General features: G+C 33.6%; 2 protein-coding genes across 3 annotated transcripts; both read left to right on the top strand.

Annotated features, from left to right (window-relative positions):
• The first annotated feature begins 1,399 nt into the window (after positions 1-1,399).
• OWL1 (DNAJ heat shock N-terminal domain-containing protein) lies at positions 1,400-12,457 on the top strand. 2 transcript variants are annotated; one of them, XR_016518416.1, is made up of 13 exons: positions 1,400-1,865; positions 1,943-2,229; positions 2,601-2,798; positions 2,891-3,005; positions 4,051-4,137; positions 4,371-4,449; positions 5,788-5,872; positions 7,340-7,393; positions 7,991-8,071; positions 9,696-9,773; positions 10,716-10,955; positions 11,828-11,935; positions 12,025-12,457. XR_016518416.1 is itself a non-coding variant. In XM_068611881.2 (13 exons), the coding sequence occupies exons 1-13, from the start codon at positions 1,722-1,724 to the stop codon at positions 12,079-12,081; spliced, it is 1,623 nt and encodes a 540-aa protein (XP_068467982.1). In that variant the 5' UTR covers positions 1,400-1,721; the 3' UTR covers positions 12,082-12,457. The 2 variants fall into 2 exon arrangements, 1 of the variants encoding a protein (XP_068467982.1); XM_068611881.2 differs by having other exon boundaries at positions 4,361-4,449.
• Positions 12,458-14,230: 1,773 nt separating this feature from the next.
• On the top strand, positions 14,231-16,257 carry HINT4 (histidine triad nucleotide-binding 4). Its single transcript, XM_068611880.2, has 6 exons — positions 14,231-14,386; positions 14,496-14,542; positions 14,696-14,772; positions 14,874-14,940; positions 15,657-15,734; positions 15,824-16,257. Exons 1-6 carry the CDS (start codon positions 14,309-14,311, stop codon positions 15,918-15,920), a joined length of 444 nt encoding a protein of 147 aa, XP_068467981.1. The 5' UTR covers positions 14,231-14,308; the 3' UTR covers positions 15,921-16,257.
• Positions 16,258-17,930: the final 1,673 nt, after the last annotated feature.

Genomic DNA, 17,930 nt, shown 5'->3' with positions numbered 1-17,930 from the left:
TAAAATGGTATCTAATTTAGTCAATATAGTAACTAATTATTTTGGTGTATTTAATGAGTTTTTTTGTATTGTTTAGGCTAGTTAATGATGTTATATTTTCTTAACTAACAGTAAATGTATATTAAACTAAAAAATGTTATTATTATTTTGGCTACAACTAATAACGAATATCATATTGCTTAATAATTTTTTGGTTTCATTATCTTTTTGGTCCCTACATTAAAGTCAATATTCAATTTACTACATTGATTTAAAAAAAAAATCAATTTGGTCCCAATGTTTGTTAAAAGGTATACAATTTGATATTTTCTATTAAATTAACATAAATAGAGTTAATGATGATGTGACAAGTGTGAGTGATATTGTTATGCACACATGTTTCCACATCAGAGTCTCGTCATTACCCTCTACCTTCTTTTCTCCCATCTCTCCCAAATTTAACCATCTTCCTCCACAGGCAAGCACTTACGCATGCTCTGCCGCTTTATCTTCGACGTCGTCAGCTGCAGCGACACCTCTTACTATCAATATCTGCACTAAGATTGAAAGCCCACAATCTCGGTGGCTTCAATTGCGGCCAACATTGGCAACAAAGGCATGGTCTTTGAGGGTTGTGGTGGTGGTACGAGATAGGTTGGCTCGGTTACGCAATTGGAGGCCTCAAAAGATTCCACATCGGGGAGGGACAGTAAAGGGATTTTGAAAAGGTCATTGGAGGAGGAAGACATAATTTCTATGGGAGGTAGAGCCGTGACGGTCCTAGGCACGGGAGAAAGACATGTGTGGGAGGGTTGATGTAGAGGCCGATGGAGACGAGGATGGCTGCACCGACACTAACGTATCTCTTAAGCGGTGAAGGGTGGGTTTCCATCTTGGTTGAGGCACACTTGGACTTTGACTTGGAGTTTCACAATGGTTCTTGATTGCATTATCGATTTTGCCTTAGAGCATTTGTTGTCAAAGTGAGAATAAACTTTGATTATGGATAAATATTTTTGATTGTGATGCACGATATAATAAATGATGAAAATGAAACTGTTAGGAAAAACGAGAAAAAATGGTGATAATGAGGTTCTGATGTGGAGAGATGTGTGTATATCAATATCACACCATCAGTAATTAACACCGTTGATGAAAATTTAATAAAAAAAATCAAATTAAATACTTTTTAAAAAGTCTTAAGACTATATTAACTTTTTAAAAAAATAATATAATACATCTAATATTGACCCTAAATACCTAAATACAAAGACAAAAAGGTAATTAAATATATATATTTTTATTTAGACGGAAGATTATGTTTGTTGCGTAACGGAAACAAATTTCTGCTGTGATTAATTTTTTTTGAACAACTAGTGATCACAATATCATAACTAAAAATCCAATATTTAAGAACAACAGTACCAACAGAAAAATAGAATAAAATATGGTACACGGAAGAGAAGATAACTTCTGTGTATATGTTTTTTTTCTTTTCTATCATGTTGACAATGGAATTGAGGCGTGACTGTACGACTGGGGAAGACTAGTCAGTAATACCGTAAGGGGATTGTGTCATTCTATTTCCATCCACAGCGATTGATCAATTTGTACCATTGGTGACGTAAGCCAAAAACCCTTAAACGCTAAACCCTTTCCTTTCCAAACTCAGTGAGTGAGTTCGATTCTCTGCAAAACCCTAGCCTCTCGGGGTTCCACAATTCCCCCTACGAGGCACCGCAATGGAGGAGCGGAATGAATCACAAGACAACAGAGAACTCTACGCACTTCTCAACTTGTCTCCGGAAGCTTCCGATGAAGAAATCCGCAGAGCGTATCGTCAATGGGCGCAAGCATATCATCCCGATAAGTACCAAGCTCCTCACGTAAGCTTCGCTCCCTATCCCCATGTTAATTCCTTTTCGTTTGCACTTTCTTCACTCGATGTGTTCTCTTCTATCAGATGAAGGATATTGCTACGGAGAACTTTCAACGCATATGTGAAGCGTATGAGATTCTGTCAGATCCACACAAGAGGCAAATATATGATATCTATGGTATGGAAGGTTTGACTTCTGGTTTGGAACTTGGTCCAAAGCTCAATGGTGCTGAAGAGATCAAGGCAGAGCTAGAGAGATTAAAGAAGATGAAGGAACGGGAAAAAATGGCGGCGCATTTTCTACCTTCTGGTACAATTCTCGCCAACATGTCTTTGCCGCGCTATTTAGACGGTGGTGGCCTCCTCGAAGGGTATTCCTCTGTTCATCATAGCTTTCCCTTTTTTGTATCAATATGAATGTGGTTGTTGAACAACCCCAGTGTTAACAGTTCAATTTGGAAAAGGAGAGGCTTATTTTATTTTTTAATCATTTATTGTTAATGCCTAAAACAAAATACCCTGATATAGAAATGGCTTGAATGATGTTGAGGCTCAATGTAAACAATGGTCGACGGAAAGTGGAGCGTTCTGAAGGACAGTGCATTAGTTTTTAATTTTTTTATACAAACACTTTCCTGAGTCCTGACACTGAAATATTAGTTGCATAATGCAATTTGTATGTTTGGCTACTCCTTGGTTTTTTATCTGATTGCTTGTCTTTTATTACATCTATGAGTATCAGAATGGCTATGACAAGTGAAATCCAGTCTCACTTATCCAAGCGCAATGATTTTACAATTGCTGGTAATTTAGCAGTGAATGGAGAAGAAGGTGGTGGAGCTGCGAATGCTCTATTTAGGCATCAACTTTCAGAAGTTTCATCAGTAGAGTTTGTGGCTTCAGTTGGTTTGCGTGCGCTAATTGGGGTGCAAACAACTCGGTAGGTTATTTGCACTCTGTAGATCAATCTGAATAGTGCTGCTTTACCCATTTTAGTGACCATTTGTATGTTTCTTGTGATTCATATTCCAGTAACTTATCATCACACTCAACAGCAACAATGGGCGTAGCAATGTCTTTGAGAGATGGTTCATTGAATCTTTCAAATTTGTGGACCCGCCAACTGTCAGAAACAGCAAGTGGACATGTATGCTACTCTGTAGTCTCTACCTCAAACTCTTCTCTCTTCAATGACACGGTAGCTAGTGCACATGGATGCAAACATGACTGGGAGCTGAGATATATAGTTGTACATAACATGGTGTCAACATATATGGATCAGCTAATCAAGTATTAGATTAAGATTTGTATAATGTTAACTTTTAAATCAAAGACTTTTAACTAGAATTTAGATTTGTTGACATCAGGAGAGTTAGCAACTGTGTCTTACATTGTTTCGGAAATGCAAGATTATACTGTACAAGCAACTAATCTATCGTCATTTGATTTTTCAAAACCCAAGGAACAGAGGAATGATCTGTCTGTTATTGGTGGGGATACTTTTTTTTGAATTTGTACTAGAGATCCATAAAGCAGTTGTTTGTTCGGTACTTCTAGATATCCAAATCTGTAGTGTAGTGTTGTGGTCGAACTTGGTCACAGTTAACTAAATCACCAGAGCAACCAAAGTAGGGACCATTTAATGGAAACAGCCTTAATTGCATTCCTTCCTAGCCTGCGTTAAATGCGGTCTATTTGGTGTTTGCCTTAATTGCAATCTCAAGGGTGGTGTTTTATTTCTACATCGAGTAGAGATATAGTTTAAATAGAGGTTATGGTCAGTCTTTACCTTTCAAACTAGTTTTGTGAGATATAGTTAGAACTTAGATCCTAAGACTAATTTCTAGGATGGTATTAGATTCTATCCTGCATTCATTGTTGGGTCTACCGACATCTGCCTTGCATCAGGCTGGTAGTTCTGAGAGTCTGCAGGAGTATTGAAAATAGCCTTAAATGTGGTTATCCTAACCTGCCTACTTCAAGGGTGGTGGTTTAATCCTACATCAACTATATGTATGACTTAAATAGATCTTATAAAACTTGGGCAATCATTACTTTACAAGTCAATTTTGTGTGGTTAAGTTAGACTTTAAGAACAATTTCTAAGACCATTTTACAGCACTGAATTGGTGATTTTTTTTTTCTAAAAAACCTTCTATATTTGATCAGCTTTCTTCTCATCTGTGTTATAGATAGAGCTTAATTTGGGACCGCAATCATCTATAGCTGTTGGGTGGCAAAAAAAAGATCAGAGAAGGTCTGCCTCTGGAGAATTGAAGGTACTTCTATGTTTTTCTCCGTAATCAAGTCTGAGCTCGTAATTTTGTTACCTTAATTTCCCCCTTCATAATCCATTGTTCTACACCCAAAAAGTTAGAAAAAGTTGACATGTCTTGTGCTTCAATCTTTTAAAAACAGTGCCTTGAATATTGGCAATTTTTATAGGACTTTTAAAAATCCATCTTTTCCTATACTGAATTAACTCTTTCTCAACTCCTTTAGTTGGGCACAGGTTTGTTTGAAGCAGCAGTTCATTGTACTCATCGTTTTTCTCCTAAATCTCTTGGCTGCATTGTGGGAAGAGTTGGGAGGTAGGTATAAAAAATCTTATTGGGTGTAAATTTAGTCGGGGTGTCTCTTCCTGCTTCTGGTTTTGATTTTGGTTGTTAAATGCTCACAATTTCATATGATATTGTTGGGAAATGTTTCTATAGTTGTATCTCATGTTAGTATTTGATTACACACGCAGTGTAGATTCAAATCTTGACTCAGAACCCAACGCTTCGTATGAATATTTCCTTTGCTTCTTCACTATCTTGATGAGTGTATTCTAAAAAGATGAAATTATTGCCCATACTCACTGTGAATTATTTGAGAATTTATTTTAGCTTCAAAGCTTATATATTAAATTAATAAACCAACTTTTTTGTATCACTTGAAGAAACTAACATTCCTTTTATCTGCAGATTTACTCCCTTTTATGTTATATCCTTGCTCAAGTATAAATTTTACTGATTGGATGCAAAAAATTGTTAGTTAGTTATATTTAAGATGGGACTAACAATTGTAAAGCTTGATTGAGGAACTCATTTCTGCGTGCCACTGCCAAATGAGATTTGGGTTCTTTTAAATTCTTACTCTAGGGTGTCATTTACACTGATCATTTTGGTTGTAGGATTATATAATATAGTAATATTATGTTGTGGTTGATTATATCATATTTTAATGCATTTGAAACTAGCAAAGACAGAGGAAGACCACAAACACATTAGAAGAAACATAAAATTGATCTTAATCTAAATACTTTGACTTTTTGATATATATCAATGGTGTTGGTTGATCCATCTTTCCAACCCCACGGTCCTTGTAGGGAAAAGGCTTGGTTGTTCAATAGATTCTGTATTGCGTCTTTCTTGTTCAAATTGGATTTGGTGGTTAGTTCAGATTTTTGAATACATGCTTGTTTAACTTCCCTTTAGCACTGGATAACAAATGAAGTTTCTCAGTGCTATAGTTATCACATCTCTTTTATTTTTTTACGTGTTTGGGATCTATTTTCTTGTCCTGCAATGATATCTCACATGTATGCTCAAAGTATTTTTTATCGTGATTAGAATTGAATTGTTAGGACCAAGTCTAGACCTGTTAGAGTTGGTTTTTTGAAGCAAGGGAGTATTATGGAAGTACTATTGGTTCCAAATTTCTTTGTGTAAAATTGAATCAGTATTTCTTTTGTATGTAAAAAGGGTGAGTAGAATCTCATATAATGCTAATATTAACTGAACCTATATTATTTTATGAGTACTAATGCTGATCATGCATGATCACCAGAATAATTATCATTCATATATTCAGTTAACCATTGATAGTCAATGTCTTAATTTGTTTGCGTGCTATCTGTTTTGACATTAAGCCACTTGTTCTTATAGTTCTTCTCTCGAGATTGAAGTTGGTGGTGGTAGGAAGTTATCCAAATTCAGCTCAGTACGGTGGTTGTATATAATAGGAATTCAGGTACTATAGTTAACAATTTTTCATTGTTACTCAAGTTGTTTATATGTTGTGTCATTTATTTTGTTTCTTGACAAAATCCTGTTATCCCAAAAGTTTTCACTTTCTGGCGAATGGTAAATGAACAATTTTTTATATTTTTATAACTTGTATACCTTTAAAACGCACCCTTCTGCAACATTATCTAGGTTTGAAGTGTGGACTCAGCTCTATCTAGCTCGTGCTTACTTTCAAAAAGTTTCTTTTTATTTAAAAGAATGGGCATGCCAAGGATTGAATTTTAGACCACTGAAACAACAGTATCATCATAAACCAACTATCCCAAAACTTTTAAACTGTTAGATGAAAGTATGTGAATGACCTCCTCATAGTAGTCAATAATAGAGGAATCGGGCCATCCTACAAACACTATAGCAAAAGAGTGAACAGTGGGATGATACCTAATTTGATGTCCAAGTAGCTTTATATTACAGAATGTATAGTATTAATATTTATATATAGATATACTGAAAAATGATTAAAGAAATACTGAAATTCAAATCATATTCATAATGGTGATTAGAACATCAAGCTTCATAACCAAAATAGCAATACACATCAAATTATCAATTAAATCAAAGAAATCTGATCATGCAAATTTAGTTCTCTAAGTCTTTTGGGTGAAAGCAACTAAATATTCAATTAAAATCGAATATAACCAGCTTCAAGGTCGGCCATCTCATTCTCATCTGCACTTTCATTGCATACTAGGCAGCACACACGAGGGAAGGCTGTTCCAGCCACAACTTGTAGAACTAGGCCTCCCAACTATAAGGGAAAAGGAATGCAAGTACAAAATAAGAATATGATGGTGATGAAGTGAGCAAGAGAAAAATAACTTAGCAGATGTCCAGTATGTAATTAGAAATTCATCTCAAAATGATTTACATGTAGGAAGATTAAATAAAGAATGGAATTTCTATAGAATAAGCATTACACACGAACCTAAACATTTAATATAGTTTGCATTAGATGTGCAGTTTCCAACATAAAAACATAAATAGTAAAGTAAACTCTTTGAATATAATATAATGTTTAAGAAAGTTCTAATTCGAACATAATTATTTAAAGAAGGCATAAATTTTGAAGGAAATCATGCTTTATTTCATTTAGTAATAAACCAATCAACCAAACAACTTCACAATGAAATTTGGCGTTATGCATGGACTGATTTGTATGAGAAAAGATAAGTCAATATTGGATTGGGATATGTAACAATTGTACCAAATAAGTACATGTGCTATTTTGGAATGCCCATGTACCATAATTTTTTTTTTTGGATAAAATATATGAAGTGGTCCAAAAATTTACTTCCTCTCACTTGTAATTTTTCCTTGTACCTGAAGTTCAATGTTTGGTGAATCTCCCTCTCCCCCACTTGCTCATTACCTGTTGTATAAGCTGGCTTATATTCTTTTTTAACCTTTTCAGGGTATTTCCTGGAAATTTGAACTATATCGTGGGGGTCAGAAGATAATTCTTCCAGTAAGGACACTTAGTTCTTTACATGTTTGGTGATATATGCCAAGTGAATTTCAGACTTTGACCTGTATTTAGATATACTATGTACTAGGGTTTGTATATCTTTTCAATTATGAGGAGTCTCAGAAGATCTATGTATAAAGAAGTTTGTACTTGCCTTCTTAGACTTAATAAGTGATAAGCATGCACTATACTTTGTGAGATGGTTTTAGAGAAGTAATCACCTATTTTTTACAAGTTATCTCAGAAAGCTGACAAATAAATGCAATAATATTTCTAAAATGAAGCGAGGAACTGAACCCAAACATTCACATACTCTGTTCCTTTGGGCAATATACACAACCCTTTTTATTAAGACACAAGTTTATCTTTAAAAAGTCATGTTTTTTTTATATTGGTTGTATTACTTGGCTTTGATATGGAGTTTTGCTTTATTTTAGATTTTAAATGCCTCTAATCTTTGGTATGCATTTGACTTGAGCAACATGTTCTTGATTAGTAACTATTTAGATAATATATCTATTGTTAAAAACAAGTATAGTTACAATTTAAATTAGTTTGTTTGACTTCTTTGTAACATATATGGACTTTTGCTTGCAGATTTTGCTGACAAGGCATCTTGACCCTGTGTTTGCTACTGGAGCATTTGTCATTCCTGCATCTCTTTACTTTGTTCTAAAGGTGAATTCTATTTAACCTTACATCAATAATCAATTTCTTTTTATTAAAGTGCTTCCTGCTATTTTATTTTTGTGAAGACTCCTTACCTATAACCATAAGTAGCTGCACACAATTTATTGTTAGTATGCCAATGAAGAGGAAAACATTTCGTGGTAATTTGCTTTCCTCTCAATCTGACTGATGCTAGCTTCTTTGGATTGCTTAGTTCCCCCTTGTGCCATGATTTGGTAGGGTCTTAAGTGCAAATTCTACTCAGTTTTGTAATGAACATTTGGAGTAGATGTTATTTCTCAACATAAAAGCACAACATATCTATAACAGTGGTTAATATGTTAAAAGTGTGGGTTATTTAGAGTTTTGCTTTGAAAACAAAGTACAAAACTATAGTATTACTATGGTTGGCAGTACTCAGTGGGGAATAAAATAATGTACAAAATCAGCTTCATCAAAGGATATAAACTAGTTGTAGTGCTTGTGTTAGGACTCTAATTGTGAAGTAGGGTCCAAATGAGCTGTTATCATAAGTAGTGGATGGTAACCTTGGCAGTGAGCCAATAAACCACCATGTACAAATGGTGGGTGGGATGGTGGAAGCCATGGTGGACAAAACAATAATATACGTGCATAAAAAGTAAAAGCAAAAAACAGAAAACATGAATTAAAAATGACATAACCATAATACCTATCACTAAGCCAAAAGCTATAACTGATAGTTAGAGTGCAACTTTTTCTTCTTAAGAGTGTAGCAACCTAAGCGCCATGATTCGATTGTATTCGATTGTGACTTGGCCCACCTGGACACCGCCAAAGGACAATTGATGCTACCTACAACAATCTCACCCTTTGAAATTGTTCCACTGGAAATTGCACTCATGACCTTGACTTTGATACCAATTGTTGGATCAAGTGCTTACTACTAGGGCAAAGGCTATAGCTTGGTGTAGCTTTTTCTGCTTAAGAGCAAAGCAGCCCAAACGCCACAATTCAATTGTGACTTGGCCCATCTGATCTCCGCCACGGAACAATTGATGACCTGCAATGCAACATGTTCTTTTAATGAAAGTTGGGAACATCATTATTATATACATTGTTAATAGAAAAGAAAATGATTCTGAAAGTGTCAAAAAACAGATAACTATATACAAATATTGTAAAAAACAGATAAATTTTAAATTTTGAAAAAGCACTAACATTGAACAAATGAAGAGCAACTACATTGACTTTCCAACTTCCAAAATAGGTACGTCTTAAAAAAGTTTTATGATCAAACCGTGTCTTCTCTCATTAAACTGTGTTGGAGCCATGTCTTGAAGTGTTGAAGCTGCTAGAAAATGTTTATTTAATTTGACACTTTCAACAGTGTTTGACACATGTCATACACATGTCAGTGTTAGACATGAGGAGACACAATTGAAGTGCTGTTTCAGTCTTCATAGCTAGCAGGATACCAGTGGCTCTGCATGGGTGACTCAACTGTTTTAACAAGTTTTAAATAAATAATGTAATGCACATTTAATTTATTAAAGTCATCGGTGTAAGATGAAAATAATTTTGGTTTGGTTTATTGAACAGTTTGGTGATAATTCCTTCATCTTTTGTCGTAATATTTGTGTTGTGTTTGCAGAAGTTTCTTGTTAAACCTTATTACCTTAGAAGGAGTAAGCAGAAGGCTCTGGAGGAGGAGAAGGAAAGTTCTGCTCAGGTACGGGTGATCAATGTGCCTAAAAATTGACTTCTATTGTTCCTGCAAATCGTTGTTGTTTCTTATTTGCAACTGTTACCCTCCTCATGTAAAACATCTTATAATTTATTTACTGTGTGATAGGAATGATCATATTCTCTTTTAATAATTGGAGATCTGCTTCTTGTCAATATATGACACTTTTGTGTGACTGTATGGGGGCTCCTCAACCCACCCTCACCCAATAAATAATCTAAGTTCCACCCAATGGTTGAACTTGAAACTGTCCATTGTGATGTCTGAAGATTATTTTTGTTTAACAATTGATTATGGAGAATCCTTTATGATTTTATCAATTTGTTATGTGGATTCAGAGATGGTTGCAACTTGCAATTATCATCCAGTTACTCCTTTGTGAGTGAGTGCAGCTATGAATATTTTGGCAGTATTTGGCATGTTATCCTCTTGACATTGTTACGTAAGATATACATGTAACTTAAACATATGATACCTAGAATCCCTGCATTTCTCTATTATCCCATGCTTGCAGTATGACTGGGGATCCAATATAGTGGTTGCTTAATATCCATTTTTGATCCAACTAGTTTAATGCATTTTTTTAGATTTGCAAGTCTTCAATAATTTTCAATTGTTATATAAACGTAGGGCCTTAAGTTCCGTTTATTTCAATAGTTCATACCCAAATATCTCGCACGAGTCCAAAATACCTGTAGAATTCGGATTCTATTTCACCATGTGCCTTCTTGTAATTCTCAGTAGTGATTTTCAAATATCATATTCACAATCTCCCTCCTTTTCTCATGTAAGAATATGTCCATACTTAATAAAGTTCTAATTCATAGATTGAGATTGTCTTAGGAGGTACATGCCCATATTTCTAATGAAATCTGTTGAATATCCGGGTTAATCCATCTCTCCTCCCCTGGGGAAAACACTATGCAGGTTAAGGAAGCGAGGGCTGCATCTGAGAAAGCTCAGAAATTACAAGAAAATGTGGCTAATAGGAAAAGAAACAGGCAATTAGAAACAGGTGGACTGGTTATCACGAGGGCACTATACGGAAATGAGATAGTTTTGAACAACTTAAAGTCATCAAGTGAAATAAGTTTTGAATCAACTTCTGATGTCATTGATGTTACGATACCTCTGAATTTTCTTGTTAATGATTCTGGCGAACTCAAGGTATGTTTCCTTTTCATGGTGCAAGTTCTCACAATTATTCTACTTATTGTGAGGTCTAACAAACTTTTGTTTCTGCCAACTTACCCATATGAATTCAAATTTGCAGTAAATATGGGATAAGGATAAGATACAGCATTCTTCTTCGAACAGTAATAGAAACTAAGTAATAGTGTGATATGTTTCTCTTTAATGGATTGAACCAAAAATCTGAACTTTGAGTTTGACATTGAAGAGTCTCAGGGTCCAAGGATGCCTGGTTCTTAAAGTTTATATACAATGGTAGTCAGAAGATGTCCCTCTTCTATTAACTCCCAAACTGTCAAACAAAATTCTCTAACTAGCCTAACCGCCTGCTAACCTGACTCCCCAGTAATGATCTCCCTTTACATCTCATTGATTCCTTTGTTTCCTAGACAGACCTAATGTATTTGTTAATAATGTGATTATTAAAATAACTCTAGAATCTTGGACGATTAATCAACAGTGCACCCTTCCCTTTTAGTCCATGGAAGCTGCAGAATCCTCGTTGAAAGGTCAAGTGAGGGAGAACTTCGTTCGAAACTTAATCCTATATTTCAACTTACAAGCAAGCTGAAGAAGCAAATTGATTTATGTATTTAATGAATATTGATTTAGCCTGTACTCATTAAGAAAAATTCCTGTTTATTTTTATAATTATTATTTTTTTTGCAAATATACTGTGACTTGTGAACAATCTTATATATAGCTTAAGTTTTCATAAATTAATGTTGCACTGCTGAAGACAAGTGCCTTCACCAAAAATAAGTCTTTTGAAATAAATGCATGGTTTACTTGTCGAAACGGCTTCTTTTTTTAATTAGATGATAAATATGTCCTCATTGTTGATGCAGCTTCATGAAGGTGTGAAAAAATCAGGCATTATGGGTTTCTGTGATCCATGTCCAGGAAGACCTAAAGAGTTGTATGTAGAGTACGTTTATGCTGGCAATCAATACCAGGTATTACCAGTTGATTGTTACGATTCAAAAAGAAATTATAAACCTCTTGCATCTGGTTGATCCAGGGGCTAATTCAAATTTTGAAACAGGTTTGGGCTGGTGACTATGAAAAATTAGAGATCCCTAAGGGCAGCCACAGGATATAAAGGATTATCATTAACACATCAATATTCCATTGTAACCTCTTGCAGTTTTGCCTGTTTTACATGCATGAGGTATAAATTATACTGTCAGATGGAATTAGAAGAGGTACTTTTTACAAATTTTGGGCCAGTGGTACCATCGCTTATTTTTTAAATCTTTTATTTTTCTCATAATTGCTACCCCCAAATTCTATGAAATAAGGACAACTTAGGAGTTGCGTTATGCTACTATTAACTCTGCTGCTGGATACCAATTTTGGTTGGTTAGTCATAATCCTTTTGTTCTTGATTCGTTTGCCCATTCACATAAAGCTTCTATCAGGGCAACAGTTGTAGGAGTTGGTATGATAATAAAATCATGTTGTCATTGGGTTTGCAATTTCAAGACAGTAATAATACATATGACAATAACATCTGGGAATAAAATTAAGGGCTGAAACATTATGTTCACTTGTACTGGCCAAGGTGCTGATTATCGGGCGATTTCTTTTTTCATCCCTATAATTTTCTTCTACACATAAATATGAATATTTTCACTTTTTGTTTATGAAAAAATGAATTTTGAATTCTGTAATTTGAAAGTCATTTTTCGTATTAATTAATAAAATTAATAACCATGACAATATCTGTTATAACGTCTATAATTAAATAACATTAATTGAATGCAATTTTTTTGTTGAGAATTATTTTAATAATCTCCTTTGTTTTTGGACACAACAACACCGGGAAGAAATGCAAAACAAAGGAGAGTATATTTCATTAAATAAGAAGTTATGTAATAGAGATTATTAAGATAAGGGGGAATATCCTCAACAACAAAAATGGCAATTTTGTACGAAATATTATACAAAATTAATATGATGCAATTATGGATGTAAATATTTTACAAAATTAACATGTTTATAAAAAGTGTTTATCATGTTTATTATTTTTGTAATATGTTTCGTAGAGAATTTTGTCATTTTTTTTAACAGATCCCTCCTTATTTTAATAATCTCCTTTATTAGATAACCTCCTTATATTATAAAATATACTCTCTCCTTTGTCTTCTTCCCCAGTGTTGTTGAGTTTATAGAGTGATAAAATATTGAGGTGCATTTTTATTTGGTTGTAGAAAGAAATGACATAATTGTGGTTGTGTAGCCGGCTCAATTTAAAGCCAAAATGGCTTTCTCAGGCAACTTCCAAATTGAATACGACTGACAATTAATTAAGGATTTAATACATTATATCTAAATTTTTTTTTGAAGAATTTGCCGTAGTTATACTATTAGAAAACTTCAATGTATAACAAAATTGGTAATAATGAGTTTTTACGGATATTTGTATTTGAAATATCAAATAAACTAACTTTATAAGCTTGACTTTATTTAATAAATTGAAATTGTTTTCAAGTTCTTTTCCTGTTTGATGATGCATTATCACTATAGCTTAATTAGGGTGTAATTTTTTTACTCGAGGAACTTAATAGTTTAAGTATCATGATTTAAATTTGATTTATTTTTTTCTGTGGACCTTTAAGGTTAGGTTAAACATTATTTTAAAATTTAGCACTTTAGCTTTTGTGAAAAAAAGTATTTTGGAAAATAGGATACTTCTGTCTCTTATTATTGGATAATAAGTTAAATATAAAAAGATTACAGTTTTATTTTATTTTATTCAAAATACATGTAAAAATTTGTTTTGAATTGATATTTTTTATTCTTTGTTTCACAATTAATTTTATATTTAAATCACATTTAATAAAAAGATGAATAATTAAAATACTTTATATATAAGACATGTCTTTTATTATTTTTAATATTACTTTTATTTCTCAATGTAATGATTCACTTTGAATACTATTTTTTAAATAGCTATAGTTTATTTTTATGTTTAACTTTAGTGACAAAATCACTGCATCTGTTATATTGAAAAATAAATCACTTTATTGGCAGTTAAATTTATTTGTCACAGGAGTCAGTTGATTGACTATGGTAGATGAAGTAAATTTTGTAAAATGTATTCAATTTCTACATAAAAAATATACTAAAATTAAACTATAAAATTGTAAGTAATATATTCTTTAATTACTGGAAGGATTGAAAGATGGTGATTATCTTTTCTACGGATTATACATATTTGTCTCCGCAGTGAGATCGGGACACGTGGGAAAGGAAGACAGTATAAAGGCGTTGGAATTCGTAATTTCCACCCTACGCGACAAGATTGGCAACGTTAGGGCAAAATAATGGCGGGAGCTTCTCCGTCCTGTGTTTTCTGTGCGATTGCCACCAAATCCACCTCTCATAATGCTCTTCTTCATTCTGTTCGTCTCTCTCTCTCTCTCTCTCTCTCTCTCTCTCTCTCTCTCTCTCTCTCTCTCCATTTTTAGTTTATGTTTCCTTTCTGATTCAGTTCGTTATTTGTAATTACAGGACGATAAGGTTGTCGCATTTCAGGACATTAATCCTTCCGCTTTTAGGTACTCATAATACGTCGATATTTTAATTTCTAATCTTAATTAGTGGAAAGAACAATTTCGATTCGCCAATTTCACGATTGACTAATTTTTCAAATGTTTATCTATTTTTTTGACATTAATTGAAATGACTGATTTGAACCTGACAACTTTTAGGCATTACTTGGTAATTCCTGTGGCGCACATTCCTACTGTTAAAGATCTTCAGAGAAGAACTGATGACCATTCTTTGGGTAAAGAAACTCATGCCTGGGGCCAGTTCAGATTTTAAAATTTATGTATGTATTTGTTCAATTTTGCATATTCGGATTTCATGATTGGCTATTTTATTCAGTGAATCACATGTTAGAGGTGGGGAAAACGTTATTACTTAGAGATGCGCCTCAGTCCCAGCAGTACAGGTATTTTGTTGTTCGTGATTTACAAGGAATTTGGGCACGTTTGTTATTTTCTGCTGTGTTATTTGATCCATGATGGTGATTTGAATTGCAATTCCTCCCACTAATTGTTACTGGATTGTAATATTTCATTTCAAAGGCTATAATTTGCTTGCATTCTGATTGGATTATATGCTTTTAAAACGAATTGTATTCAGTTATTTTTTGTCAAAATGAAATGTTTCTATTTGTCAAAATCAAAATTACTGGCACAACTCAAGTGGCTTCACTTTTTTTTATCGGTGAAACAACATTTGAGGGGTAATTACTTGATGTTTGTTGGAATTGCTGTCTGTTGTGATAACTATGTAGAGCATTTGAGTCCAAAAACAAAGAGTCAGTCATATAGGTTGAGTGCTCATATCTTGTACTTTGACTTTACCTTCATGGAATATGGGTCAATCACCCTAGGGTGATTTGTTTTAACAAGATTATTAGCTTTGAACATGCTAATGAAACCAGGATTGCTACTGAATGTAGGTCTAATTCAATCATACAATACCAACTTACCAACTTGTAAGAATAGATTTGTACATATTTATAGTATAATTTAATTATATCTTTAGTTGACCTGGTACTTCTAACATAAACAAATTACTTCTTGAACTGTGATTTGAAGTTAAATTGTTGTACTTGAACAAAACATGGTAATGTGATTCTTTGTCACGATTTTTGGACAGATTTGGCTTTCATCAGCCTCCACTGAACTCTGTTAACCACCTACACCTCCATTGTTTGGCGCTACCATATACACCCAGGTACCCATAAATCTTTATGGTTACTGCGTATTTAAGCTTGTCATGTATGCTGCATGTGGATACTTGAACTTGCTACTTCATGAGCTCAGATGGCGATCAATAAAATACTTATCTTTTGGACCACTTGGCTTCATTGAAGCGGAGAAGTTTCTGGAAAAGATAAAGCCATTGTCCACATTTCAATGAAAAGTATCGGGGTCCGTTTGATTTCCAGTTACTCCAATGTTATAATGCTTTCTGATTGAGATCAAGGAGGGTCCAGATTAATTCATTTCCAAATAGTTTGCAGTTAAAACAATCAGATTCTAGGTAACTTTAAATTACTGCTTATATATTATGTGTCTTTTTCATTTTTCTAGAAAGATGCTAGATAGATTGGATGCCATTCAAACTTACCTGTGATAGATTTTATGACAAGCAAAGTTTGTAGTTATTCTTTTGGATCTGTTGATCATGATGCCTGATATGATATCTTGACCTTCTTATGGGGAACAATAATAATGGTAACTACTATACATTGAAACATTATCTCTACTGACAGATTTTTAGCATAACTGCCTGACGCCTTTGTTGGAACTTCAGGATACTGTTGTGTTGAGTTTAGTAATTACCATATTGTGATAATACTAGCTTAGGCAAATTTCTCTGGCTTTCTACAAGGACCTTGGAAGACTTGAGAGAGAAAGACACATCTTGGTCCTTTATTTACCAGTAGTTCTTTATTCTTTTCATACGACCAAGAAGTGACTGTATCAACGTGTTGGGTTTTAAGTTTGTGAATCAGAATCTAATGGAGTTTGATAATTGGGGATGTTCGGTATGGCTTACGATATTATGCACGATACCACAATTTTAGAAGAAAAAATTATCGAGTCAGATTCTGTCATTTTTAAAAAAAAATTGAAAATCTCGAATCACTTAAAAGGGTAAGCAATTTTTATGGAAAATAGTATATACCGAAGATTTCCCAGTTTCAATGCCAGACAATCACAACCAGAAGAGAAGGTTCATTAGTAACTCGTGATCAACTACATTATGTATTTTTGTTAAAACATTTTTGAAAACTATCTCATTTTTGTTAAAACTTCTTTAAAACGTTAACTATCACTTTACCAAAGAAAGATGCTAATTAATAAAATTTGAGGCACGTTTGTTCTTTCTTGTGTCTACACAGCTTTCTGTACTTTTACGCCAAAACTGCAACATGGATATGCAAAAACACAATAAACAATAAATGTAGAGATTGAATATGCAAAAATTGTTGAACCTGAAATTGTATACTAAAAAATGTTTAAAAGCGAAAATTGTTGGGTAAAAGCTGGGAAGCATATTGCAAATAATATAAACAGAAGAATAATGGACATGGTAGTGAAACTGTAAAAGGCTTCAATAGCGTGTATAATCTTGGCAGAATTGAATGCTGTTCGTATATTGAATGCTTTGCCAGAACATTCACGTAAATATTTTGAGTAGCAATGACTAATGAGACAAATATCTGTGCCAAAATCTCTTATGCTGCCCCCCAACTTCAAAAAGTAGAAGGAGCATGGTAGCTTTTGGATTCACAAGAAGACATCGAATAATCAATTTATCCATCATGAATTCCAAAATAAACGGGTACGCCAACAGCTGTAAAATAAAAATTGTAGAAAACTTTAAGAAAAGTGCAGAGAAGTTATTAAATTCTGTGGTTGAGAAGAATCAAGAATATAAACAATCCACACCACCAAGAAACTTTAGCTAAAACATTTCATAATATAGTATGTTTTTTTCTGCTAATGAATGAATGAAACCAGCAAGGCAAAAGGATTTGGCCCATATATTTAATGTGAGTATTACTTAAAAAGTTAGAATTTATTATTTAAATGAGTTGGATTTTCTGGGATTGGCCTACAAAATAATGAACTCTTAATAGCTTCTGACTTTCTATATATTCACCAACATTGACGAATTTCTTTGTGTTTCCTTTTTTGTCTTCGCCTACTACGAATGGAAGCATTATAGTTTATAATTCCTATACGGTCCTCGTTTCCCTATTAATGCAACTTCTTTCTTGGGATTGGTCTACCATCCATTAGGCAGAACATCAATATTTATTCGATAAACGCAGCCAATCTTATGTTACTTTGTTGACCCTTTTCATGATCACATAATAAGATAATTGGTGTTTTTCCTTAATGTGTCTACAAAATTCAA

The sequence above is a fragment of the Phaseolus vulgaris genome, chromosome 2 (genome assembly GCF_051622355.1).
Source record: "Phaseolus vulgaris cultivar YP4 chromosome 2, ASM5162235v1, whole genome shotgun sequence".
NCBI classification, from domain to species: Eukaryota; Viridiplantae; Streptophyta; class Magnoliopsida; order Fabales; family Fabaceae; genus Phaseolus; species Phaseolus vulgaris.
Note: the sequence above shows the minus strand (reverse complement) of the source record. Positions and strands in the feature narration are given on the sequence as shown.